Source organism: Gallus gallus, chromosome Z, assembly GCF_016699485.2.
Source record: "Gallus gallus isolate bGalGal1 chromosome Z, bGalGal1.mat.broiler.GRCg7b, whole genome shotgun sequence".
Classification (NCBI taxonomy): domain Eukaryota; kingdom Metazoa; phylum Chordata; class Aves; order Galliformes; family Phasianidae; genus Gallus; species Gallus gallus.
Window position 1 is genome coordinate 64288987 of NC_052572.1, and position 26876 is coordinate 64315862.

General features: G+C 38.3%; 1 protein-coding gene across 4 annotated transcripts in view; it reads left to right on the forward strand.

Moving 5' to 3' along the window:
* Positions 1–26876, forward strand: part of SSBP2 (single stranded DNA binding protein 2) — a 170965-nt gene that overhangs the window by 44462 nt on the left and 99627 nt on the right. For all 4 annotated transcript variants that reach the window (XM_046905913.1, XM_001234273.7, XM_046905915.1 and 1 more), the window contains exons 3-4: positions 879–940; positions 2939–3023. In XM_046905913.1, coding sequence (XP_046761869.1) covers positions 879–940; positions 2939–3023 — 147 coding nt within the window. The remainder of the gene's footprint in view (positions 1–878; positions 941–2938; positions 3024–26876) is intronic.

The window sequence follows — 26876 nt, forward strand, 5'->3', positions numbered from 1 at the left end:
TTTAACAAGATGCTGTCTTCTGTACAGTCTTTTCTGTACAGTGTTACATAAAACTTGCAGAATCTATTTGCAACAGGGCTACTAAAACAGTTATACTGAGCTTACTGTATTCCAAACTACTTACTGTTGTAGTTCAGGACAAACTGTGGCATTAGTAAAATGACTGTTTGGTAATATTTAAGGTAGAGCATTTGTAAAGGATTGCAGAGAGACAGGATGCTCTCATGGCATGTTGTCTACTGAGTTAGCTGCTAACAATAAAAGTGTGAAGTTAAGGGTGTAAACATTCCTAAATTGCGTTTCCTTTGGAAACAGTTTTGAATAAACCAGACTTCATAAGTGGGGAAAAAACTCATAGACAGTGTGTGTCTATTCAAGAACGTTTGCCAGTGCAGACAAAGTAAGCCAAACTAGTTTTACACTTTCGCTGGGTGGTGGGAGAACAGGTTGTAGCTGGGGTGTATTTGTCTCACTGCCTCTGACAGTACAGCACTCCTTGAGGATACTGGAGCATTGGCTAGCTTTGAATGTGGAGAGAAGACTGCCACCTGCTGAATCAGTAACATTAGTTCTGTATCTCAAGTTTTACCTAGTGCAAACTGGAAAATGTTTTAGAAAAGCATATTTCAATGGTGGAGTGATCAGAATGTGTCTTTAATAAAATTATTTACACAATCTTCTGAAAACGGTCTAAAATATTGTTTTCCAAAATAAAAGTCATCAGCTAAAATAGTAAAAATAATAAAATACGTAGATTGATGATGCTGAAGCTTTTCACAACTACAGAATGTTTTATTCTTCCTTTTATTATTAAGTAAGGTTTTTTAGTCACAATAATCACAAAAGCGTACATGTGTGTTTTTATGGTTTTCTTTCAGATAAGATGGGAAAAAAACATCACACTGGGGGAGCCCCCAGGATTCTTGCACTCCTGGTGGTGGTAAGTGAATTTTTTTTTCCTCTGATTTTACAATACGGCAACTGCAAGTTCCAGCAGCTGCAGGCAAGAAATTCAAGTGAACACTGAATTTGTTAACATTTGTTAAAACAATATGGAGGTGGTCATTTTCTTTTAAAGAAGTGAAAAAATAAAAAATAAGATAGAGGAAAAGGCACAGATATTAGATACAGGAAAGCAGATACTGCATAGTGAGTTGATAAGGCAGTATCTTTGTAACCTGCACTTCTTTGTTCACCATCTTTCAGTAAACTGAATTTAAAGGATCCTTATACAAATACCAAGTAATTGCACTTCAGGGATGAAATATATATGCATATTACCTAACATATGCGGACATGCATACAGTGACTGTACATATAGATGTGAGCTTCTTTACTTTTTTGCCTACACTAAATTAACAGGTACAGCATATGAAAGTAATTAGATGAACCCAAACCAGTACCCTTTTTGAAACTCAGTATGTGTTAGCATGGGCTTGGTGTTGCAGTATCTGCATTTGCATAGTTTCTGTCAGCTCAGTGTATGGGTAGACAAATAATTTGCAGTTTTCAATGTATGTTACCACAGAATCATGCAATCATAGAATCACAGAATGGTTCGGGATGGAGGAAATCTTAAACCCCACCCAATTCCAATGTCTCTGCTGTGAGCAGGTTGCCACCGAGCAGATAGGGCTTCCCAGGGCCCCATCCAACCTGTCCCTGAGCACCCCCAGGGATGGGGCACCCACAGCTTCTCTGAGCAGCTGTGCCAGGGCCTCACCACCTTCTGAGTGAAAAATTTCTTCCTAATATCTACTCTAAATCTATCTTCTGCTAGATTAAAACCATTCTGTCTTGTCCTATCACTATCTGCTCATGTAAAAATTCATTATGCAGATACACATTTGTAAGTGTAAAGTTTGCAGGGAGAAAAGAGTGCTCATAATCAATGCTATTTAGCCATGGTATTTATTAATTGTTGCATGATTTGAATATATCCAATATGTTTGTGTTTACAAGAATACAAAATTATGGAGAATATGTCCAGCTGTCAGGAGTCCGACAATTTATAAGTTTTAAAGTAGTCCCATTTGAATGCAAAAACCCAAGATTTTTATGCAGCTGTGTAAAATGTGGCATATTCTTCACTGACTTTTCTGTTTTTATTACCTATGTGACGAAAGCCTAATTATTACACTGTGTTTCTTGTACCTGTGAATGTACAAGAATTTTTAATTTTGATTTTCGACAGCAGAGTGTTCAGATTTTCCACTGTTCCCTATTATGATGCTGGAGTAAGTATTAAACAATATTAAATTCTTGACAAATTGTATTCTTACGATTGTTCTAGTAAACATGAAGTTTCTAGAATGAAAATACGTGTAAAGATGAATTCATGTGTAACTCTGTTTGAAGGGGAGTGATAGGACAAAGAATGACTGTAGCCATCACTATTTCTTTTCATTTCTTATAAACCAAAAGCTGTAAGAGAAGATGCCCATCCATTTCCTGTTCTTCTCCATACATGTGTTTCTCTAGGAACTTTTATTTAAGGCATAGTATTGAACTTCGGAAGAACTCTCCAGTTTTCTCCTCAGTTTCATTCCTTTTTATGTTATTACTGTATGCATCTGTTCCTTCCAGTGCTTTGTGGAGGTAAATAGCAACAGTCACCAATGGCTCAAGGTTAAATGCAGAGCTTTATACCCTCTGACCTGGTATATTAGATTAGCTTCTTGGTTCATACTTTCTGTAGTTTTAAACTGGTACGGCACTCTTGCCTCAGAGAATCAGATAACAGGACTTGATTCCTTAGAGATGTTTTACCAACCTAAATTCTTTCATAGAGGTAGGCAAGGAAGCTGTTGGCAAGGAAGTGATGTATCTGTTTCAACACATAAACATGCATATGTGATGTGCACTGTAAAATCTAGTGGAGTAATGATTTTTTCTCACAATGATTTTCTCACTGTATCTGTAACTCCTTCACTTGCAGTGTATTTTGGGATCTCTACTGTGCAGCTCCAGAAAGACGAGAAACATGTGAACATTCAAGTGAAGCAAAAGCCTTTCATGACTATGTAAGTTTTGTCTGTCTTTACCATGCTTTCATTAACTGTATGTGCAAATGTGATATAGAATTATTTCTGCATAACAGCATCTCAAATGCAGGTTTGTCACATATGAGGAGCATTCGTGGGGATGCCTCAGAATTAGGATGTTCTAATTGTGTGATTACTTATTGCCACCTGGAAAACTCCCAGAGATCAAGGTGCTGTCCTGTGTATTAATTCAGAATGAACTGATAATTCTGTCTCTTCCACATGGAAACATCAAGCCAGTCAAAAGGGCACAGGCCAAATGGAAGCACAGATAAGTCCTGTCCACACATCCATACTCATGTCAGTTGACTCCCTGGCTTCTGTCAGGACCGTGATGACTTCAATTGTGATTGATTGTTTTCATTCTTATGTACCACAGAGGAAATTAGACAAATTTTCCTGTCCAGGAGAACAGAAAAAATCATGGGATGTAAAGTATTATGACAGTTTTTGTATATTTCACACACGGTTCAAAACACAGTAGAGAGTTTGGTGGTATTTTGCCTGTGAAAACCCCCGCCCCACCAAAAATAGTAGTTCTAGAAACTAGGATCCCTAACACTGGAACGGCTACATTCCTTTTTCTTCATTATCATCATGTACATGGAACAATCTAGAAATCTGGAACTGTGTTCCAGACTTAGGGTGGAATTTGGGTTCTGTCTCCAGCTAGCTCTTCTCTATCTGTTGATTTCGTTTTCACTAAGAAAGTCCTCAGAAAACTGGCGAAGCTGTTGTTCCTTTGAGTCATTCATATGGTACAAGGAGGGAGTATGGGACCCTCATGGCACTGTTACGAAACCTCTTCAGAGTTTTCACAGTTTATCTTAAAAATACTGTCTAGTCCCTGCAGAAAAATATACACAAAATTAAAACTAGACTCCAATAACCCAAGGTCTTACAGACATAAATTTGGAAAAAAATTAAACAAATCAGCTAATTAACCACTTTCTATTACTATTATCATTATCTGAATATGGCTTCGTGTCCTTTAGCATGCAAATGATTAATGATCTTGCCTTATATGTAGTTAACTGTGACTGCTATTAATGCATCAACAACACAGTTAGAACTGTTAATCATCTTTTACTTACAGACCAATAACTCTTTAATACCCTCTTCTTAAAGGTCAGATTATGAGGCTGACTGGTAAAGGAAGTTGGATAACTTTGCACTGTTTTTTCCATGCTACATTGATCACTCATTGTAACAATCAGTGAGTGAAAAGCAGTGTTGGAGAAGGGAACAAAATTATAAGAAAAGTTTCCACTTGCAAAGGTGTTAAAGTCAACCAACTTGGCAAAGCATGTTGCTCAAATTAAGAACAATCTAACTGTTGGAAGCAGAACTTACATGATGTTTTTTACTTAGTCTGTTTTCAATACCCGGTCATTGGAAGAATACAGCATTTCAACAGCTTTGCTGTTGTTCTGAATCCTTGTTATTAAAGCAAGGTTTAATTCCTCACTGAAGGAGAAATGGTTTCATAAGAATAGCTTATGACCGCAGGGAATGACATTAGTGAATTAATCCGTGAAAATTAGAATCCACAGTATGACAGTTGACTTCAGCAGAGGCATTGCACACTTGGAGTGTAATGTGTGTAACGAAAGCAAAAAACTTGAAACCTGTTGTGAAATAATTCTAAAATTATTAGCAGTGAAAGTTTAAATTAAAAAGCACTTGGAATCAGAAACAGAATGGAGTCCAAGCTTCTTTAAACTCATGAGAATTTCACTGATCAGTAAATTCACTATTTATCTAAGTTTATATGTTAAGAATTTGAGTAGCCAATGAAAATTATATCAAGTAACAAATTTTATCTTGACGTCAGCTTTCTAGTAATTCAAACTTCTATGGATTTTGGATTTACATCATCTTATTGCTCACTTCATCTGCATTATGGTAGATGTTACAGTATGTTAAAATACTGAGAAAACAGTCAAACGAGTGTGCATGTGAAACAGAACTGTGTGATGATTAAGTTACTGTATAAAGTCGCGTTTGATGAAGGAAAAATAAAATGCTGTTCTTCTATGTGTGTATCAGTCTGCATAAATGACGATGAATGTTTATGTCAGAAAAAAAATTGCTTTATTTTATCCATTACCTCTCCAGGCATGTCTAATAGCTTTCTTAATCCTTCAATGTGACAAGAAAAAGAAGCTGTTGCATTGCTTTCTCATAGTTAAGATAAACTTTTCTAATACCTAGAAGTACTCATAAGTGTTCCTTAGTGTCATGTGCTGTTTTTAAAGCAGTCTGCATTGTGTTAGCTGCACGCTGTTGAAATCCTGCATATATTTAATATTTCATGACCACACTGTACATTCATATTAACAGACATAAGAAATAGTTATAAAATACCATTTATTAATGATTTGTGAAATCTTGACCCATGTGGAGTGTTCAGAGGAGTCAAAATTCCACTGCCAGTACAGGCTGTCAGAGAGCCAGGCTGTTTTACCATCCCTCCAGTGAGACTGCAGGTCAAGGAAAAGAGCATTCATAGCTGTCTTGTCATATTTGAAAACTAATTGCCAAGTACAAAATGCACAGAAGACTTGCTTAGTATTTCATACTAGCAATTTAGAACTTTTTATTAGGTATATGCTTTTCTATTTGACCTGTGAATGTCATTCTTGCTGAAGGTGTGGTCTTTTTACACTAGACATATCCTGTTTAACACTAATTAGTCTGAATGAGATGACCCAATATGTTTTCTGTCTTTACTTTTGTGAAGGAAGAAAGGTTTAAGAATATTTGATGAAGGAGGAAAGTGTTTGGGGACACTTTACTAATTTGTGAAATGTTGGTGCCTCAAACAACAGAGTTGATATTAATTCTGCAACACAGAGATTAACTCATACGGCAAATATGCACAGAAAGGTTTTGTTACTTTTCTTCAAGTTTCACAGTATTTCAACTACAAATGCAAAAAAAAAAATGATGCCATTTAATTATCCTCTACCCCTAATAATCGAACACATCTTTTTGAATGATGAGGTTTACTTTACTGTTTAGTTTGCCATAACATATTAGCACCTGCTTTGCTTGTGTTTTAATGCAATTAAATATCTGCAGCTGGACTTTGTACATCTGCAATACTCTTGAGGAAAACACTAACAGTGCCCTTTTGAGAACCCATCTGCAGTGCTGTCCTGAGGAAGAGTGCATCTGAATTTTTCTCTTAATATCAATGCTCTGTATTCAAGTAAAGTGAGTCTTAGCCTGTGTTTGCCCATCAGTCTGTGCCACTGAATCTGTTCCTGGCTATTTGTGTAAGATAATGAGAAAAAACAACTCCTCTAGATAACTGTTTTTTACACTTTCTGATGTATCTGTGCATGTTACTCTATACAGCAGCATCCTTATTCTGCAGAGAACAGTTGCAGAAGTTCTATTTCCACAGATCCAGAAAAAATTAAATTGTATTAATACTAACTACCACAGTTTGGATTTTTATCAAGCTAATGAAAGGAGCAGGAATGTGAAGTGACTCAAGGTGAAGGCTGTAACTGCTTGCAGTACTGACAGCGCTCATCTTAGTAAAAATAATATAAACAGAAAAGCAAAGGGCTATTCTAGCTTTGAATTTGAAGGTTTTGTCTCCTCATACTGAGGTTAAACACAACTCCTCCATATGATAAAAAAGAAATTCTAAGTTTATTTCCTATTGAGATTCGCAGTTGGAATTTCTCCCTCCCAAGTGAACAAGGCTCTGAATTCATTAGTTTCACATTTTGGATTTCAAAATACAGTTGTATGATATGTAAGTACTGGATCAGGGAGGTATGTTTTTGCCTTCAAGTTTAATGAACATATCTTAGAGTTAGAAATACTTCGTTTCCACTACACATAGCTCTGGAAAGAAAACTGATGCTTGCCTACTCTTTTAATATTGCAGGCATTTCAGTGGGAACAAAGCATTTCAAGCATTAAAAAAATAATTATATATATATACATATACATACTATATATACATATACACACCTATATGTGTAGGTATGTATACATTTTCCAGGCATCTATGGCTTTTTTTCTGGAGGAAAACCTGTGTGCTGTGAAAAATCATTTCTGTGGTAGCTCTGAGCCAAGACTTCACTCTACAATGGGTTTTCTTTCTTAACAGCGTCCTAAGGAGATCTCTTTGTCTCTCTTTTTAAAATCTCATTTATCTCGGTTAGAGCCGAGGTCTTCTGTTGAGAGAAACGGGTTCCCACGTGCATGTTGTTCTGAGTTTCTTTCCATCTGTTTATAGGCTGAAAACTTAGTGTGTAAATGTGATTCCTCAGAGCAGAAAGGATTTTTAGAATCATCCCTACCAATGAGCTTCTGATCTCCAGAAGTGGCTGCTCTCCAGTTCTGCTGGCTCAGCTGTTGTTTCACACCTCTGTACCTCTGGTGCAGGGATAGTACTTGTGAAATTATTTCTTGTAAGGTGATTTCCTTGCTTAGTGGTTAAGATCTTCTATAGCATGAATGTCCAACCTTTGAGATTGCCTGGGCCACATTAAGTAAAGTCTTGTGCTGCAAGTTGCTCCAAAAGTAATGCCTCCTATTTATTTCCATGGAAAAGTCAACCAATACAAAGAATACAATAACACTATTTGATAGAGCAAATTCTCAGCTACAAAACACTATTTTACAAATAGTCATGACTATTACCTATGCATTTTCGCCAGTGATGAACAAGAGCCTGCATGCTGCAATCATAGCAGCTGTGCCAGTGAAGGTGATCTACTGTCACCACTGGTGAAACACTCCACCCCACTGCCTCACTGTGCTCACATTCACTGGCTTGTCTCTGTAAGCATTCAGCAAGTATCTGTGAATGTCAGTGGGTGCCATTTTTTTCCTCATAGAGGAATTCAGTAACACACCTTTGCTTCAAAAGCACTTCCGTGTCAGATGCCATTCTGTTAGACTACCCCTCTGCTGCCATCTGTCACACAGCAACAACATGCAGCAGGATATTGTTGTGAAGGTTCAGCCTCTACTGCCATACCACCAACATCTGCCTCTGAGGTTGTGGACCAAAAATAAAATAGGACGTATTACTTTTGGAGCAGCCCTCGCAAAGTGTACAATGTAGTTAATATATAGGTAACAAAGCATGTTAATTTTAAATATTTTTCTTAAAACATTACTTAAAAAAAAAAAAAAAAAAAGAGAGAGAGAAAGAGGAACAAAAGCATAATACTCGTGGGATATTTGACAGTAACACACCAGTCTGGTTCAATGGCAGTGGTTGCAATTCTTAGTGAGGTCTCAAGGTGTTCATCAGAGATTTTTGATGACATTTTACTCTTCTCGTATTTCATCACTTACAATCATTGTTCAAAATGTGTGTACTGCCAGAAAGCGGTGACATGAATAAGTTGCATTTGTGAAGCAAAGGATATTTTTCTCTGCTAAGATAGGGATTATGAAAGTCCAGTAAAGAGATGCGATTAGATTGTTGAATATCTGATTATAACTCTATATATTATAAATAAAATATCTATTTATATATTTTCATCTGAAAATTTGCAGGTCATGTATTTATATCAACTGAAAACAGCCTTGCAAGTGTAAATTGATGATTTTGGGGGGGCAATCTTGAAACCTAACTTGTGTAGTGTATTTGACACACCCAAGGGATGGGCTGCCAACCCTAGAGAGACCTCAGGAGGCAGGGCAGTGGACCTAGGAGAACCTCATGAGGTTCAACAAAGCCAAATACAAGGTTTTACACCTGGGTAGAGGCAACTGCCACTATCAGTACAAGCTGGGAGATGGAAGGATAGAGCACGGCCCTGCCAAAAGGGACTTGAGGGGACTAGTAGATGACAAGCTGGACATGAGCCAGCAGCGTGCCCATGCAGCCCAGAAAGCCAGCCATATACTGGGCTGCATCAAAAGAAGCATGGCCAGCTGGTCAAAGGAGGTGATCCTTCCCTTCTGCTCTGTGCTGGTGAGACTTCACCTGGAGTACTGCATCCAGATGTGGAGTCCTCAGTATAAGAGAGAGGTGGACTTTTGGGTCGTGTCCAGAGTTGGGCCACAAAAATGATCCAAGGGATGGAACACCTCTCCTACAAGGACAGGCTGAGAGTGCTAGTGATGTTCAGCCTGGAGAAGAGAAGGCTCCAGGGAGGCCTGGGAGTGGCCTTTCCATATCTAAAAGAGGGCTATAGGAAAGAAGGGGACAGACCCTTTAGCAGGGTCTGAGGTGAAAGGACAAGGGGAAGTGGTTTCAATCTGAAAGATGGGAGGTTTAGGTTGGATGTAAGGAAAAACTATTTTACAGTAACGATGGTGAGGCACTGGCACAGGTTGCCCAGAGAGGTGGTGGATGCCCTGACCCTGGAGACAGTTAAGGCCCTGCTGGAGGGGACTGTGAGCATGTGATTGAGCTGTAGGTGTCTCTGTTAATTGTAGGGGTGTTGGATGAGGTGACCTTAAAAGGTTCCTTCCAACTCTATGGATTCTACAATTCTATTTTCAAGTTTCTTTAATCAAAACGGAAAGCACGGCTGCATGTTCTTCACTGTTCTGAGCCCCGTGTATTAAAATGCATACAATTATTTGCCATCACTTGAGTCAGTACTGCACAACAGTGCCCTCCCTGTGCCCTGCTTTCAGTCAACACTGTTAATAGTGCACCAAGTGGCTGTTGTTGAGCAATGGCTGCGTGCCTGGGGCTGCTCCGTGGGGAAGAGACATCTTTATAGCTCGGAGAGGGGATGGGTGCAATGCAAGACATACTGGTCTGCATGCCACCCATGGGTTGCGAGTTGGACATGAATGGTCTATGGCCTAGAAGTTCTTATGCCTTCCTTGCTTATTATAATGGAATTTCTTCCAGGATGCTGAGAGGGATCCTATAAGTTCTGACAAGCAACTATAGTAAATTCTTGATTATTTTCTAGGTAAGATTTTATTAGTGTCTTCTCCGTGGCTGTTTGAAAGATCACTTTTGGTATGAGTAAGGGTATCTTGTTTATTCTTATGCCTCCCAAAAGAACACTAGGTAATTTAAAGGGTAAGAAAAAGGCATGTTTATTCCCTCTAAGACTGTACAGTCTCATAAGCTTGTATTGCATTTCCACCTGATTTGTTAGCATGTTTTAATAGTAAGCTGTATGACCTGGAGCTTAGCTTTGCTTGAAAGTGGTATGGTGTATTAAAGACTGCTGTAATGAATTCTATACAGATTATTCCATCTAAAATCATAGTGATATAAGTAAAATTTTTCTAGAGGTTAATGGGAGTAGCGTTTAGACACTTGAGATGGCTGATCACTCTGTTAGTCTTTCACACAAAAAAATTAAATCTTTGCACTTATTGACATATTATAGGGGGGAAAATACCACTTTCTTCCCTCTTCTTTGTGCCTATCTTCAGAAGAGTTTGCTTGCCTTGACTGTTACTCAAATCCTAACATGTCATTAGTAGTACACAGAACTTGAAGGACTATGAATATTTTTACAGCTTTTTTAAGTACTGATGATTTCCACAGAAGGACTGTGAGAAAATGTTTGTTGAATGTCTGTTGGAAGTGACCACAAATCTCAGGCCTTTTGTTCCCATAACGAAAACTATTCTGAAGTAAGATCTGTTTCATTCTATTTTCATGAAATATATATGTATATGTCAAAAAATAATAATTTCTGGAACCCACACAGAGCTATCTTTTTAGGTAAAGATTTTTGATGATCTAAATACATGCAAGTTTTTTTCTGTTTCAGGATAATTTTTGAAAACAGATTTTCCTATGTTCTCCAAGTGGTCGTAGCAGTCATGATCTCTTCAGTCCATCAGAGAAATTCCTTCTCTTAACTCTCATGTGTGTCAGAGATGGAGCAATCTTCTAGCTGTTGATTTTCTTTCTTTTTCTAGCTGTTGCTACTGTGGCATTTTGCATGCAGCATCACTAGGCATCTTGTGCTTTTAGGTCCTCCCAGATTTTCTGCCGAAAACTGGATTCTAGACTTGTCTTCTAGCTGTCAGTTTCAGTGGAGCAGGCCACGTAGAATCCATGGTAACTCTTTCTGCTTAAAACAAAAACCAGTGGTGCTTTTCTGTCATTCCAAGCTTTGGAGAGCCTGAGATGACAAATACAAGGAGAGAGAAGGAGAGAGGGAAGAGCAGACAGGGTCTACAAAATGCTGAATTTGGTCTAATTCATGGGACAAGTGCCAAATTGTATTGCCACAGGGTCATGAGATCCATAAGTGAGAGGAAGTTGACAGATTTTAGATCTCTAAGCCATTTATGGCCTTCCTGTGAACTTTCCATTGCTTTATTCTCTTTGTCTCTTAGGTTCTCCGTGTGTCTATGGGCTGTTGTCATTAATAGCGGAGATTCCCAAACACAGTTTTGTGTTTAGATGTGATTTCCCTTGAAAGAAGTATGTGTGCTGCACTGCATAGTTTCTGCTTGACCTGCTTTGCCCAGAAATGTTTAAGGATTGTTCTGTTAAAGCAGTGGTTCTGAACGGAGTTACTTGGTAACTCCTTACAGTAGTCCTGCAAACTCATGGAAGGCCGTTTACACTTTTACTTTTTATCACTGGATCTGTAATTTCACCCTTAGAGACAAGAGCATCTTCTTCAGACATAATTCTTCTTACTGTGTAGGTAACTACCATTGTCCACCTGCAGCATAGATTACTTCTTAAAACTAAAAGAACTTCTTTTAAGTGGTCACAGAGAGCTTTTCATGACTGATATGGAAATGAAGAGTATTTCTTTTCCATAAAGTTATTGTCAGAGCAATACATTTTGCTTTTTGGGTAAGTGATATTCAAGTATGAATGAAATGCTATTGTTTACTACTCTTTAATTCTGCAGAGGTATGCCTTGCTTCCCAGTGTTAAGATAGAGTAAAATACTGCTGGATGTGAAAGCTAGAAAGAGACCAAGGAGGTTTCTGACATTTACTCTGAAATCCCTTGTCTAAACACAGTGGATTAATAAACCAGATCGCTCTGTTTATTAGAAAAACAAAATAATTAAAAAATCGTGTTCAGTATAACATTTTCTGTTAAAGTGCTGTACAAGGTAGTACATCCTTCCTTCTACATGTAGCCAAAATTCAGTAAATCTGAAATACATAAAAAATGTGAAGAACTGTTATATATTAGTTAGCAATTGTAAAGGTGCACTAATATCAAATGGGGTGAATTTCTTTCTGGAATATGGTATTTATTGCTTTGGAGAGTGGTTGCTATTCATAATCTGAGGTTCTTATAATGGTGTTGGTGAACTTGTGCACAGTCAAGCTTCACTTTTCCAGTCTTTTTAACTGCTCAATTTGATTGCTTAGTGGATGTTCTTTAATGTGATTGTTCAGAAAGTAATAATGGAAAGGAGGCTTCATACTTCAAGCCAGGTAGGCATCACTGTTTATAGGAAAACTGCATTGACTTGTGTCAGGATTTGGTCCACATAATTATACGCGTATCTTAAGTAGCCCAAAGTAGAATTGCATGTTATCTCCAAGATTATTAAACTGTTTTCCTTTGTTCTTCAGAAATTGGCCAACTTGAGAAATTGGTGTTTTCACTGGATTACATGAATACTTTTTGCAGGAATGTAGGGATTTTTTTTTCTTTCATTTTAGTTCATGTTAAGAAAACCCCAGCGAGAATTCTCCTCATACTTTCATGAGGAAAGTTGTGCCCATTCTGTTCTTTCCTTTCTGCTTCATTGCTTCCCATACACTCTTGGATAACATAGTTACTCAGATTTCAAATACATCAAGTCATAGATATAGACCATAAGTGCTGATACAGGAATGTATTTTCTTACAGTACACATACATTTTTTTTCTATTTGTAATTTCATAGGTAAATGTATGCTGTGTTTCACTTTTAATTTGGGCACCGAAACACTTGTTTCAAATACAAAAAACAGTGTATCCTTTCCAAAATTTCAACTTTTACTCTTTGAATGGAGATTTCGTTTTTGCTGAGTTTAGAAGTAAAATGGTTAATTAGTTTGAATTAAGTGGAAGCTTCTGATAGTATAAGGAACCAGTATCCACTGAAGGCAATTTAGCTCCTCTTTCATTGTTCCGAGAGGTGGGCAGTGGACTTGTTGAACTGAGTGCCTCATCTCTTAAGAACTTTTTAGGCTTCACATTCATTGAGAACAAAGGAAATAACAGACTTCCTAATGAGGTGAAGCTTAGAGAGAATGACCTGTTGGAAAAAAAAAAGTATTTAATCATAATAGAATACTAAAAAGAACCTGTATAGACTGTATTTAAAACCATGTCAAATTTATCAGACCGTTTTGTTTTCTTTTGCTTGGAGGTAAGAGGAAATAGGGATTCAACAGGTTAAGAAAGAAGATGATCTTTAAAAAGCTAATAGACACTGTGAAATTAGTAGATGTTTTTAGTCCATAATAGATTCCTGCATAGGCTTATATTTCTATCCTCCTAATACTGGCATTTACTTTGTAATTAACGTAAATCTGAGATATTTCTGAAGTTGTGATATTGATTGGAGGAAGGCTTCGTTGAACATTTTGGACCAGTTCAATGGAAATCCCAGGATGTTGCAATTTTTTCTCTCCTTGGTTGTCTTGATGTACAGCTGTTAACTTCAACCATTTCTTAGAGTGATGTTGTTTAATATATCTTGCTGCAAAACTTTGTGTAGTACCTGTAGGGTATTTGGAATAGAACTCTTATTTATTTAAATTCAGATTTCCATTTTTGGTGTGCTACTAAAGCAAAAGTTGTGGTAGATTTTAATAATTTGGTGTGAACTCAGTCTTTTTAACCAAGTTTTTAATGAGTTTTACTTTTGAGAATGAGAATGTACAAGCTACTGTTAGTTTTATGTATCATGCATCGAGAAAGGTCCTGTTTCAAACTTTTGTACATTCTTATATTTAAAAACTTCTGTCTTCACTGCTGTTGACATACGGATCATTCATATTCATTGCACAATGTAAGCCGTATGTGTCTACAGCACTCTAGAAAGTTATTAAGGAAGGTTAAGTTGTAGCTTAGTAACGCTGGGAATACTAAATTGACTAACAAATGCTCTGAATTTAGAGTTAAAGATCTTCTGGCATTAATTTTTAACACTGATTGTACATAATGCTTTACATCAATAAAGTATCGAGCAAACATTTGATCAATAGAGAGCAAATGTTGGACTACAGCCTCCCAGCTTCCTGTGCATGCTCCTTGTCGCCTCTTAGTATTCTTTTTTCATTTCATTTGATGTTTATTATGGTAAATGAGGGTAGAGATTTCAGGTAGCCTTCTAATAATTTTTTGCATTTAGAGGTTCCAATTTAGCTGGGGAAATTTCTCTTGGAGGTAATTATGAGGAGGTATTTTGAGAACTCTACTCAGGTACATGCATCCACAGATGTATATATGTATATGATATATATATGATACATATGTATCTACCAGAATAATGAAGTACAATTCAATAATATGCTGATTTAAAGCACGTTTATTTTTCTGATAACAGTATTTAGCTAGATTTGAGTCACTTTGACTGAGCGTGTTCTTCTTTAGCCTCATAAATTGTAAAAGTGAGAGTCTTACTTCTGCACAATATGCCAAACAGAGATTTTGTAATAAGCTTGACTGCTCTGCTAATATCTCTAAGTGACTCATTTCAGACTTGCTTAACACATGCCTGGAAAAACCAAAGAATTATAACTTCCATCTGCTCTCTGATATGATGAAAGATGAGTCCTGAAGATCACAAATTGTGGGAGACATGCAGCTCATAATAAGAACAGCTGAACAACAAATGTCTTGTGAGAGGTGGTGAAAAATGAAGTAATGAGGAGGAAGCCTCTTGAGGGAATGTGGATATCCATGGCTGACTAGAACTGTCACATCTAAACCTTACACTAAATATGAAATGCACATTATATAACACAAGCCACAGAAAACAGATAATAGTCTACTTGAATTTTCTTCCAAATTAATGCCTTACTGTTACAAACAGTTGTGGTAACATGGGCTTTTGAGCATGTACTGAATGTTTTAGTTTAGGGAAATGAAATGCACATCTCTATATTCAGATATCTGTCTAGCAAACGAGGTTTTGAAATTATGGCTTTTTTAGTCTTCACATTAATACCATTCCAAACAGTGCAAATGTTAACTTAGCCACTGCAAATATGTAAAATTTCAAGGTATACAAACAGAGCCTTTCATTCCCATTATTGCGGACAGTAATATACAGACCTGTGCACTTAGAGAAAAATGGAGATTGGCATAATCAAGGGGAATCAAAATTAAGTTTGGCTTAAAGATGAAAGTTTGCACTTTCTCATTATAGGCTGTTTAAATGTGGCCTCTCCTTAACTTAAATGGACATCTCCGTAGTGTTGTCACATTAATGTGCAACTGTGTTTGTGCCAGTTAGCAAGAGGACTTGTAACAAAACACAGAGGTAGTAGCCTGTAACTCTTCAGAGGCTAATATACTCTGCCAAGAAAGCAGTACTCTCCATAATTCACACCAAAATAAGTGCATGACCCGCCACATTTAGTCTAGCATGGGAAGAGGGACACAAAGCTTATTGTAAGGTATGTGGTAAATACGATATTTTGAACCGCTGAGAATCTTGAAAATATTTTCCAGGTTGACTTTCAATTCAGATTTCTATAAAAGTAACGTGAAACTGAAATTTTAGCTTATGAAATGCACAAAGTTGGTAACTATAAAATAGTTAAGGGGATATAATCCATGAGGTATGTTTTAGTATTTTTTCTGAGAGAGAGAGAGAAAAATATACAAATATTATATGTGCCAATAGTGGAGTATGATGTTACAGTTAGTAAATCAATTTTACAGGAATAAGGTTTGTAGTGAGATTTGTAAAGATAGACACTTGAATCCCTGTGGAGCATGACCTCATTGACTTTATCACAGATCTACAAGGATTTTGTGATCTGCCTGCACAGATCTGATGGCAGGATCAGGGACTCTGGCCCTAATCTGGCAAACAATTTCATGGTTGAGTAGCACTGTATGTGTGAATGCTTTCATTAAACTCATGAACGTGTTTTGTAGTATTGGGATCGTAGAAAACAGTAGGGACAAAATCGGTCATTCTAGTTCACTGTCCGGTTCTATTTATTTCTCAGTATAGAAACCATCCTTTCATTGTAGTCTTCTCCCTCCCCCCGCCCCCCCCCCCTTATATTTGTGTGGAAAGAGGCCCTTCTCCGATTTTCTCTGTAGAAAGAAGAATCCTGAATTTCTATTTAAAAGTTCATAACCGTTGAAGAGGGATCTTCTGAATGGCTCATGTCACTGCAGAAAGCATTTTACTCAGTCATGACAGGTTGGTTTTAATATTGTGTTTATTTTCCCATTGTTTTTACAGTTTTAACATTAATTTTACTTTGTGAAGAATTACTTTTTCTGTCTTTCATTGCCACTTGCTTCACTTTTCTTGCTTCATCTGCTTTTTCCCTGTTGTTACATGGAGGACATATGAAGGACTGGGAACTGATGGATGACCACTCCTCAGCCAGATACAGCTGCTGACTTGGCTTTTACTCATTTAGAACCATTTACTTTTTGCATTTCCAGTAACTGCCCTCCTCCCTTGAAAGATAAACAGAATTAAAAATAAACTGCCTCTTACCAACTGCTCTTTCCCTTGCTGTGTGATGGACATCCCTTGAGGGTCAGTGGAATTTTATCCTTGATGCTGGAAAAAAGGAAGCCTTCCTTTCACTGTCTTCTGGGAAGCTTTCCATGAGTGCGAAGAAGGAAGTCACTGGTCCATCAGCATCTTGAATTTCTGTGTTCCTTTTAGCAGTGGCCTTTCTTGCTGCTTGGTTGTGCTGTTCTCTCAGAGCTTGGCTACTGCCTGCAGCTAGCTGAATGCTCTTAGTTCTTTGATTGTTAAAACTGCATCGTCTGTACTGCTGTGAATATTCAGGCCAAGCTTTGGAAGAAAGCTTCTTCCTCCTCCCTCAAGTCTGAGATCCACTCCCAAGCCTTTTCAGCAGTGAGACACAGGGAATATTGCTGACTCCTTTTTCTCTTAGTAGGAAGAAGGAAACTCCTACTGCCTTGCTTCCTTTACTGATAATATGCAGAATATTCCTGCAAGAAAAGTGGTACTGTAACTTCTTTTTTGCTGCACTATAGCATGGGGGGAAGGTTTTGTTGAAGCATCAGTTCCCTAAATCATGTGTAAGAAACTAAGCTTTCCTTATTTTTTTAAATATCTTTCTCAGCTTGCTTGATTATTTAGAAAATATGACCTGAGAGAAAAATGGAACATGATAAGGTTTCAAAAAAAGAGGTTGACCTTGCTTATATTCTGTTTCCTGAAACCTGAATTACAATTAAAAAAACCTGTATGTATGGAGTATCCAAAGGGCTGATTTGAAAAGGAGGCTCTGCTGTGGTTTTTAAGACTGATACTAGGTGTAATCTCATCCTGTAGCAATAGTTCTAGAACCTTTATAATTAGTAAACGTACCACATCACTGCACTTTTCACAGAGCACAGTCTGGAATACAAATGTTTGTCTGATGGAGGTGTACTTTGGATGTCAGATTTTGGGAGCTGGAGTGGTAGAAAGCGCAGCCCAAGCACCCCCTAAAGAGTAGTGCTCTTGGAAAGAAGAGAAGTTAAATAAGTTAAGAAGTTAAATAAGTAAGAAGTTAAATAAGCAGCTTGATCTCATAGAAATAGGCTGTAATGGCAGTTGGACACTTGTAAAGTAATGTGGTAGCAGAGATGGATTTTTTCAGATTTGTTTTTATCAAATAGCTCTGTACTTTTCAAATACTATGCCCAACTTGAAAATTCTTCTTCCACAAGACCCCTTGTACTCTACAGTTGTCTTTAAACTATTCTCCAGTGACAGTCTCGTACATTTCCTTGCATCAGACAACCCTAACTGGTGTGTAGCTACTGTTGACAAGCATATGAATTAAAAACTCCAAAATTAATGGAAGAGTAAAAAATAATCATCTTGATAAGTTTGTTTTGCTATTAATTCTTAGTTTGTCAGCTTCCTAAGATGTAAAATAAATTAATCTTAAAAAAAAAAAGAAAAAAGTAAAATAAATAGAATAGAATGACAGTATGTGCACTGCAGTGTACTTCGACTATCCTAACTATTCTGTTCTTGTGAACCAGCAGGGAAGTGTTATTAACTAGACTCCTGTTCTCTAGGAGTTGGTTCAGAAACAGGGCTGGTAGAAAGAGTAGAGGATGATTTGTCAATAATGTTAACTGGGAATGGCCCAGTTAACGTTATTAAGGTTATTAGCATTAAGCCTAGACTTGAATGATTGTTAAAACCTTTGTTTGTGTTATGTGCTTTAAAAATACATCTGAAGATAGCAGGAGCAGAAAGGATTAGTGATCTGTGCTCTGATGATTTTGTCACTACAAATTAATTTCAGCTGTGAGACCATAAAGGTTGGCTACAAATGTCCTGTTAACACTCGTGGGCCGTTTTGTTGTTTGCTTGTTCTTTCACTCCAAATTCTCTTGAGTATGCAGTAAGTTTGTCTGAAGTCAGATGAATTCCAGAGGTTCTCTGTTGTAAATCAGGGTTCCTGTTAAGAAGGCTGAGTGTGTGTATAGGCACTGGGATACCTATCCTTGTAAATCATGAGGTTTATGTTATCACGCTATGGCTCAGTTTATTCATGTTTATGTAGCAATATCATTGTTTTTTAAAAATGAGAATTTTTTGATGCAGGAAAAACACTGGATGAGTGTAAGGGATTTCATAAACTGATTACACAACAGACTTTGTGTACCCTGATTCCGTCAGGAACTGCTGGTTTAGAAAACTAGTTATAGTAAAACTGATTTGAGTACTTGTTTTATTGTGCTTTCAGATTATTTGCAGTTTTCAGAATTTCAGGGTGAAGTCAAAGGAAACATTTCAGGAAAAAGATATAAAACATTTGCATATTGGATTTCTTATTTACTACTGACTAGAATCTGTGTCAGAAAATGTGTTGCAACTTCACTTAATGGAGCCTGACAAATGTTGCAGTTGTTGAGATGGTAGCAGAAATTGAATTATGATTTCTGTGTGTATTGTAAGCAATTATACAGAATCATAACATAAATATGTATATTAGATGTTCTCCTGGAAAAAGAATTAAGTCAATGAAAACTTCATTTTTTAGTCATTTCTGTTACGTTTTGCTGAATAAGCAAACCGTACCACTATTGAAGCTGCAAAACTGCAAAAAGTGTTCATTTTTGTGGGTAGCAGACCTTGTTTGAACTTTTTACAACATCGTTCAGTTCTACAACTGTTGTGTAATTCTTCAGACTGATTTTTAGTTTTATTACCAATGCCACTAAAGCTGTTAATCCTTAATTTTTATTTTATTTATCTATTTATCTATTTATTTATTTATTTGGATAAGCTCTAAGTCCTTCCTTGGCTGAAAGACTGTTATCTGTTACTGTCTGCTTCCTCAAATATGAGGTCTGATCCAGATGCCTTTCTTTTTTTTTCACTGTTGGGAGCACAGCTTTATTTTCTGGTTTACAGTTCATCTCCTGAGCAATGGACGCTTGCTGTATGTACTTCTACATCTCTTCCCATTCTCAAGCTGAATGGCTTTGCTATGAGGACTTCCCTCTGGTTCTCTGTCAGGTTTCTTGCATTGTTGAGTCTCAGTTCATTTCATCCTCAGATTTCTAAGCCTGGTTTTATTGTCTGCTTAGGTTTTTGAGACCGCAGTGCTGATGTTTGATTTCTGTGATTGTCGTGTGCAAGTGGAAATGATTGTGCCCAACAAGACAAAATACCATTTTATCTGTGTTTTTTCCCTATGTGTTACAAAAAACAACTGTATGAGAAATTATATAAGAATTTGTTAGCAAACACACTTTCATATTAGAAGATGTTGAGAAGAGTGTGATGGTCTGCATGCAAGTTTTCAAGTATTTTAGTACATAATCAGTTCAAAACCTTTGCTTTAGCAGTCCTGCTTGAGGGCTATTTTCCTTTAAAAGATTGATTTTCACTCAAATGTCCTTTCAAATATACAGTGGAGGAAGACAAAGTAGCCTCCATAATAATAAAAAAACACCCACTATGATTCCTTTTACATGTTATCAGTTCTAAAACTACAAAGAAAGTGAAGTAAAACCAAACCTACACCTGCTCAGTATTATTGTTACTGTAACTACTATTATTATGCTTACTGCTAGTGTTTATACAAGAAGAGCATTCTGCAAAGCTTGGGAATTAAGCTAACTAGTACAACTTCTATGAGTGTTTATTTATTTCCCCTTAGAATCTAGTGAAAAACTGAAAAATAATGATTTGTTGTGTATATTACTCCAGTTAAGGAGGCACCTTAAGTAATGCTTTGGGATATGAAAACCAAGTGACCTCTCTGAGTGTTCTTTGTGTGCTTGTACATAATACAACATCCAGGCACTGAATCTTCCTCATGTATTCAGTGATGTTGAGATCTCTGCATTTACTTACATTTACTTACTCAGGGTAATCTTGAGATCACTCTTGACCTCTCTGAAATGCATTTTAAGGTATGTCAATTAATATATCAGCTTTAATGTGTATAGACAAGATGTTGGTGATGCAACCAACCATTTTTTCGTCTGCTATTTAGCTTCAGTCACCAGTATCAAATACCACCAGCTAGCCAGCGCAACCAGCGTTTCCAGTGTCACATCTGTGCTTTTGGGGCTGTGCACAACAGAGTAAATCTCGTAAGCCTTTTCATTCTGTTTTTAACATTCTCTTTTCACTTAATGTACAAGTGGATAGTAAATCAAGACTGAAATATTGCTCTCGTAAGTATTCTCAAATGTCCTTCTCAGAACTGAGTATCAGTCTTGGTGAAACAAGAATATCTTCTCTCTAGTCTTTTCTCCTTTTCCTGCAACCCTAGTTCTGCCAATCCCTTGCTATTAAATGATTATGCTTATTTTTGTCCCCATGTTTTCTTTAATTGGAACTTCTTTAACATTCCCTTTTGGCTCACAACTGCTATAGGCAAAGATGCAACCTTGCATATTTCTTCATGAGAAACCTTGTGAGGCATTATGTCTTTCCTCTGAACACCTAGCATTACTGGCTACTTCAGAGAACAGTTCCTGTCAATTCCTGACATAGCAAGACCCCTGCTTTTAATTTTTAATTCTGAACTGACAGACATACAGATTTACTGCCTGTAATCACTCTCAAATAAACAGATTATTGCATATGTTTGATGAACCATAGAATTGATTCAAGTCTCTTTTCCAGTCACTTGATTTCTGGGACCTATACAGTGTTGTCAATATTCTTTGTTCCAGTTGCTCAGCAGTTTGCAGCTTGATATTGTTGAGGGGCTTTGCAGCTGTTGCCTAAGTTAAACCTTTGTTAAGCAATGGAGGATGTTCAGAATTGAGTCCCATACTCAGTGTCAGATGATGGAAGATGTTTCTATTCTCATTTTTATGTTAGGTGTAGATGAGGTAAAACCATCCTTTCATAGCTTATTTTCACCTGTGAACTTTTTGGTAGCTTTTAAATTGAACAGAAACCCAGAACTTTATCAATTTGTCATTAAATCTAGAAGGCTGCATCTACTGCTTAAAATAGCTGATGTTTTTTTTTTGTTTTTTTTTTCTTCCTCTTTATCTGAGTTCTCCGTTTTTTTTTTGTTGTTTGTTTGTTTTTGTTAATATCCAGTCAGCACATGCTGCATTTCTATAGTACATTTGCTTTAGATACAACATAAAAAAAATGAATTGTGATAAGTAGTTCAGATGCTGCATTGCTTTTGTGCTGAGTTCTGGAACTAGCTTCTAGCATCTACTGTGAAGTACAAAAAAAATGTTTTGCTTATTAAGTTCTGCTGCATATGTACATCGTACTGAAACAGTGTTTATAACATAAAATCTAATGTTTTAAAATTCTGAAATAAATGGTTTGTCAGTAAATCTGATTTCCTGTATCAGGGCAAAATTCCTGGGAATTTCAAGGGGATTAGAGAGAAAACAAGGATCAGCTTGTCAGGATTTGGTTAATTGTCATGTCTGCTAATTTAATACCAGTATAATGGGATTTTGGATTGTTGTAGTGCAATATTGTTTGAGGATGGGGAGGTTTCAGGAAAGACTGCAGTCCAGTTGATGAAGGTCTGAAGTAATCTTTTCCACAGGATGAGTAGCAGTGTGGTATAGCCTTCTTTAAAAAATCAGTGTTGCTCTACCTGAAACTGAGTTTTCAAGATGATAACTGAATTAGTAACTTTTGGAGTTAGTTCTCTAGAACCCCTTCTTCTTATCTTTCTGGACCTGGTGCTCACCAGTGCGGAGGAGAGTGTTAGAGGGATTAAGATTGGAGGGAGCCTGGGCTGTAGAGATTTTGCCCTGGTGGAGTTTGTGATCTGGAGGAATGTGGGCCTGGCAACAAGCAGAATCAGGACCCCAAACTTTGGGAGAGCAAACTTCCAGCTGCTCAAGGAACTGCTGGATGGGATCTCCTGGGAAGTGTCCTTGAGGGCATGGGTACAGAACAGAGCTGGCAGCTCCTGACAGCACAAGAGCTGTCAATCTCCCAGTGGAAGACATTGAGCAGAAGAGGCAGACTATCAGCATGGCTGACCAAGGACCTGCATCTTAAACTGTGGTGAAAGAGGGAAATGTATGGGAAGTGAATCATGGTTGTGTAGCCTGGAAAGAATACAGGGACATTGTCTGCATGTGTAGAAATAAGATTAGGAAAGCCAAGGCACAGATAGAGCTGAACTTGGCAAGGGATGTGAAAGATAACAAGAAGGGGTTCTACAGGTACATAGGCAGGAGGAGACAGACCAAGAGAGTGTTCCCCTTCTGACAAATGAGAACAGAGAAGTGGCTTCTTCAGATATGGAAAAAGCTGAGGTGCTCAATAAGTGCTTTGCCTCAGTCTTCATTGATGGTCAGACTCCTCCCCATGTCTGCCAGGACCCTGAAGCTCTAGGTGTGGGTGAGAGGAGCAGATTCTGTCCCACTGTAACAGTGGAAAAACTCCAAGACCTCCTCATGAAACTGAATGTGTATATAAATCCATGGGGCCAGATGATTTCCATCTTAGGGTTCTGAAAGAGATGGCTGACGTGGTTGCCAAGCCACTCTCCATCATATTTGAAAAACCATGGCTGTCGGGTGAAGTCCCCGGTGACTGGGAAAAGGGAAACATTACTCCCATTTTTAAGAAAGGGAGAAAGGATGACCTGGGAAACTACCGGCCAGTGAGCCTCACCTCTGTGCCTGGGAAGATCATGGAGCAGATCCTCCTAGAAGCTATGTTAAGGCACACACGAGATGAAGAGGTGATTTGAGACAGCCAGTGTGGCTTCAACAAGGGCAGATCGTGCCTGACCAATCTGGTGGCCTTCTACAATGGAGTGATGGTATCGATGGACAGGGCAAGGGCGTTGGATGTCGTCTGTCTGGACTTCTGCAAAGCCTTTGACATGGTCCCTCATCACATCCTTCTCTCTGAATTGCAGAGGCATGGATTTGAAGGATGGACTGTTCAGTGAATTAAGAATTGGTTGTCTGGCTGCAGGCAAAGGGTTGTGATCAATGGTTCTCTGTGTCAGGGTGGAGGTGGTGTCCCTCAGGGATCGGTCTTGGGACCGGTACTCTTCAACATCTTCATCAATGACACAGACGATGGCATTGAGTGCACCCTCAGCAAGTTTGCAGACGACACCAACCTGAGCGGTGCAGTCAATACACTGGAGGGAAGGGAAGCCATCCAGAGGGACCTAGACAGGCTGGAGAAGTGGGCCCATGTGAACCTAATGAGGTTCAACAAGGCCAAGTACAGGGTGCTGCACTTGGGCTGGGGCAATCCCAGGTGTTTATGCAGACTGGGCAAAGAACCCCTTGAGAGTAGTCCTGTGGAGAAGGACTTGGGGGTCCTGGTGGACGAGAAGTTGGACATGAGCCAGCAGTGTGCGCTTGCAGCCTGGAAGACCAACTGTGTTCTGGGCTGCATTAAAGAAGGGGTGGCCAGCAGGGAGAGGGAGGTGATTGTGCCCCTCTACTCAGCTCTTGTGAGGCCCCATCTGGAGTACTGCATCCAGGCCTGGGGCCCCCAGCACAAGAAAGACTCAGAACTCTTGGAGTGAGTCCAGAGGAGAACCACTAAGATGATCAGAGAGCTGGAACACTTCTACTGTGAAGAAAGGTTGAGGAAACTGGGCTTGTTTAGCTTGGAGAAGAGAAGGCTCCGAGGAGACCTCATTGTAGCCTTCCAATACTTGAAGGGAGCATATAAACAGGAGTGGGAACGACTGTTTATGAGGATGAATAGTGATAGGACAAGGGGGAATGGTTTTAAACTGAGACAGGGGAGGTTTAGGTTAGATATTAGGAGGCAGTTTTTAATATGGGCTGGTGAAGCACTGGAACAGGTTGCCCAAGGAGCCTGTGGATGCAACATCCCTGGAGGCATTCAAGACCAGGCTGGATGTGGCTCTGGGCAGCCTGCTCTGGTGGTTGGCAACCCTGCACATAGCAGGGGAGTTGAAACTCGATGATCATGGTGGACCTTTTCAACCCAGGCCATTCTATGATTCTATGATTGTATGATTATTATTTTTAAAATTGACTGCTAGGTTGGTGTTAGATTTGCAAGATGTATAGAATGTGTAAATTTATAAATACACTTGATGATTGGAAGCATTATAAACTATAGCTCAAAATCGAGCTCTCTGATTTCTATACTTAACTTGTAAAGCAATGTCATGCATGTATCTTTCAGCCCCAGTACTTGTGTTAAAAAAACAATTACAGGTTGCAGAGCTTGTATTATACTACCTCTCCTAGCACTCAGTAAAGGAGGAGGCATATATTAAAGCCTGCAACCGTGGTTTATGTGAGTAGGAACCACTTGAACATTGACATACTGGGATGTAAAGCTGCAAACTGAGAAATCACTGGTTGTGTTGAGAACTTGTTGCAGTGAGTACTGGGTCAAACCACTTCTGTGCCAAGGAACCAGTAATTTAGGCACGCTGTAACATCTCAGAAACCTCCAGTTCTGTACACATGAGCCCTATGCCATTGGGAAGCTGGGATTCCCCGGACCAAAAGGAGATTTTCTGGAGATAATTAATACTTTAACTAACAATGTTTCAGTTTTCTGCATGCTCACCAATCACTTCCATTTCCTTCGGCCTGCAAACAGGACCAAACCTGTCAAATAACACCTCTGAGGCTTTTGTACAGTCACTGCAAATTCTGTTCTACAGGAGCAAACACTGCAGGTCCTGACCTCTGTTTGTTCTGACTTCTGAGTTTGTCTTGCTCTAATCATATATTTGAACAGAGCTTTTAGGTAAACTACCCTGTCTTCTTTTTTCCCTACCAACTGCTGGCCCTGGCGGTCTCCCAACATCCGCTTCCTACAGTCCTGCTCTCATGTAGCACATACAGTATCTCCAGCGGAAATCCTGTGACCAGCCCGACTTCCTTTTGCTACAAATTCATCTCTCTCTCTCTTTTTTTTTTTCATCTCTGCCGTCTTTGTAGTTGGTCAGCTTTATCCTCAGATGTAACCAGGTCTCCGTAGCTCAGCATCTCAGTTGGCTTGCTTGGAATCCCTGCTGAAGTCTTTGACTTCTTATCCTTTTCCATGTATGATCCCACTGACTTCTGAAAAAGAAGAAAATAAGCATGATGTAACACATACTGTAAATACCCATCTTTCCTTTGCCTTTCATTCCATCTTTGCCTTTCTGAGATTCTTTTCCTTACTTAGTTTTCTAATATTACATATTCAGGAGGGAGTCCTAGTTCTTCTTCTCTAATCCTTTCACTTGCTCCTGTGTCTTAGTCCTCTTTTCTTGCATACTTTATATAGTTTCTTCATTTCTCTTGTTCTTAATTGCCATTCCCATCTCATATCAAACTTAATGTTTTTTTTTCAGTCCCCCTGATCTTTAAAAAGACAAACTCTCTTGGTTCCATTTTTCTTGAGACACATGCTGTCTCACCAGCTTTTTCCTATAGTCTGGTTTAGTGTGCTATTCCCACATTAGTAACACCCCTCCTCCAAAGGTCCAAGATACCTGCCTTGATCCAGACTTGGCCTGTCATGTTACAAACAACTGCAACTCTGGACCCACTCTTGGTTGAATTCACCCTGTCTTATCTTCAGTGCCATTAATTCCTATGGCTATACACTCACATCTTTCTCCTCCTTTCAGATATTATTTCCATGTGTGGTATGGCAGTTTCCTCATCTTTTGGCTATCTTGTTCTCCCTCCCAGCAACTTACTGCCCTTTCCCTGTATATTCACCCTTACTTCATTTCCAAACACAAAATCAGCTAGCTATGTTTATTTTAATTTTTTTTAAACTGAAATCAAAATGCTAGTTTTCTCTTGCACTTTTTCAAGACCGTTTTGATTAGAAAAGGGATTTAGAGTATCTTCTTTTTCTCTCAGCCATCTCGTTTGACTGGTGGAAGCAATACGCTTTCTGCCCTCAGCTTTGTGAACTAGGTCGTCTTATTTTGTAACTCATCTAATCATAACCAGCTTTGTTCCTAGAACTGTATTTTGTAGATTCTGTACGTATGCCCATTCTGATCTTTATATACAGTTAAAACTGTTGTCTCTGTGCTTAATCAATATTCCAACTGCTGAATTGTGCTTTCTTCTGGCTGTGAAAAACTTGGTTTTGCTCTACCAGTATTCATCCAGAATACTTCTGTAAAGATCTTTTTTTCGAACTTGCTGATTGCTTTCTTTGCTACGTGCTCCGAATTTTCAGTTGTGTTCCTTTTTATTCTCTTTATAGACCACACTGGTCTGTTTACCACTTAGTTATAAAAATTT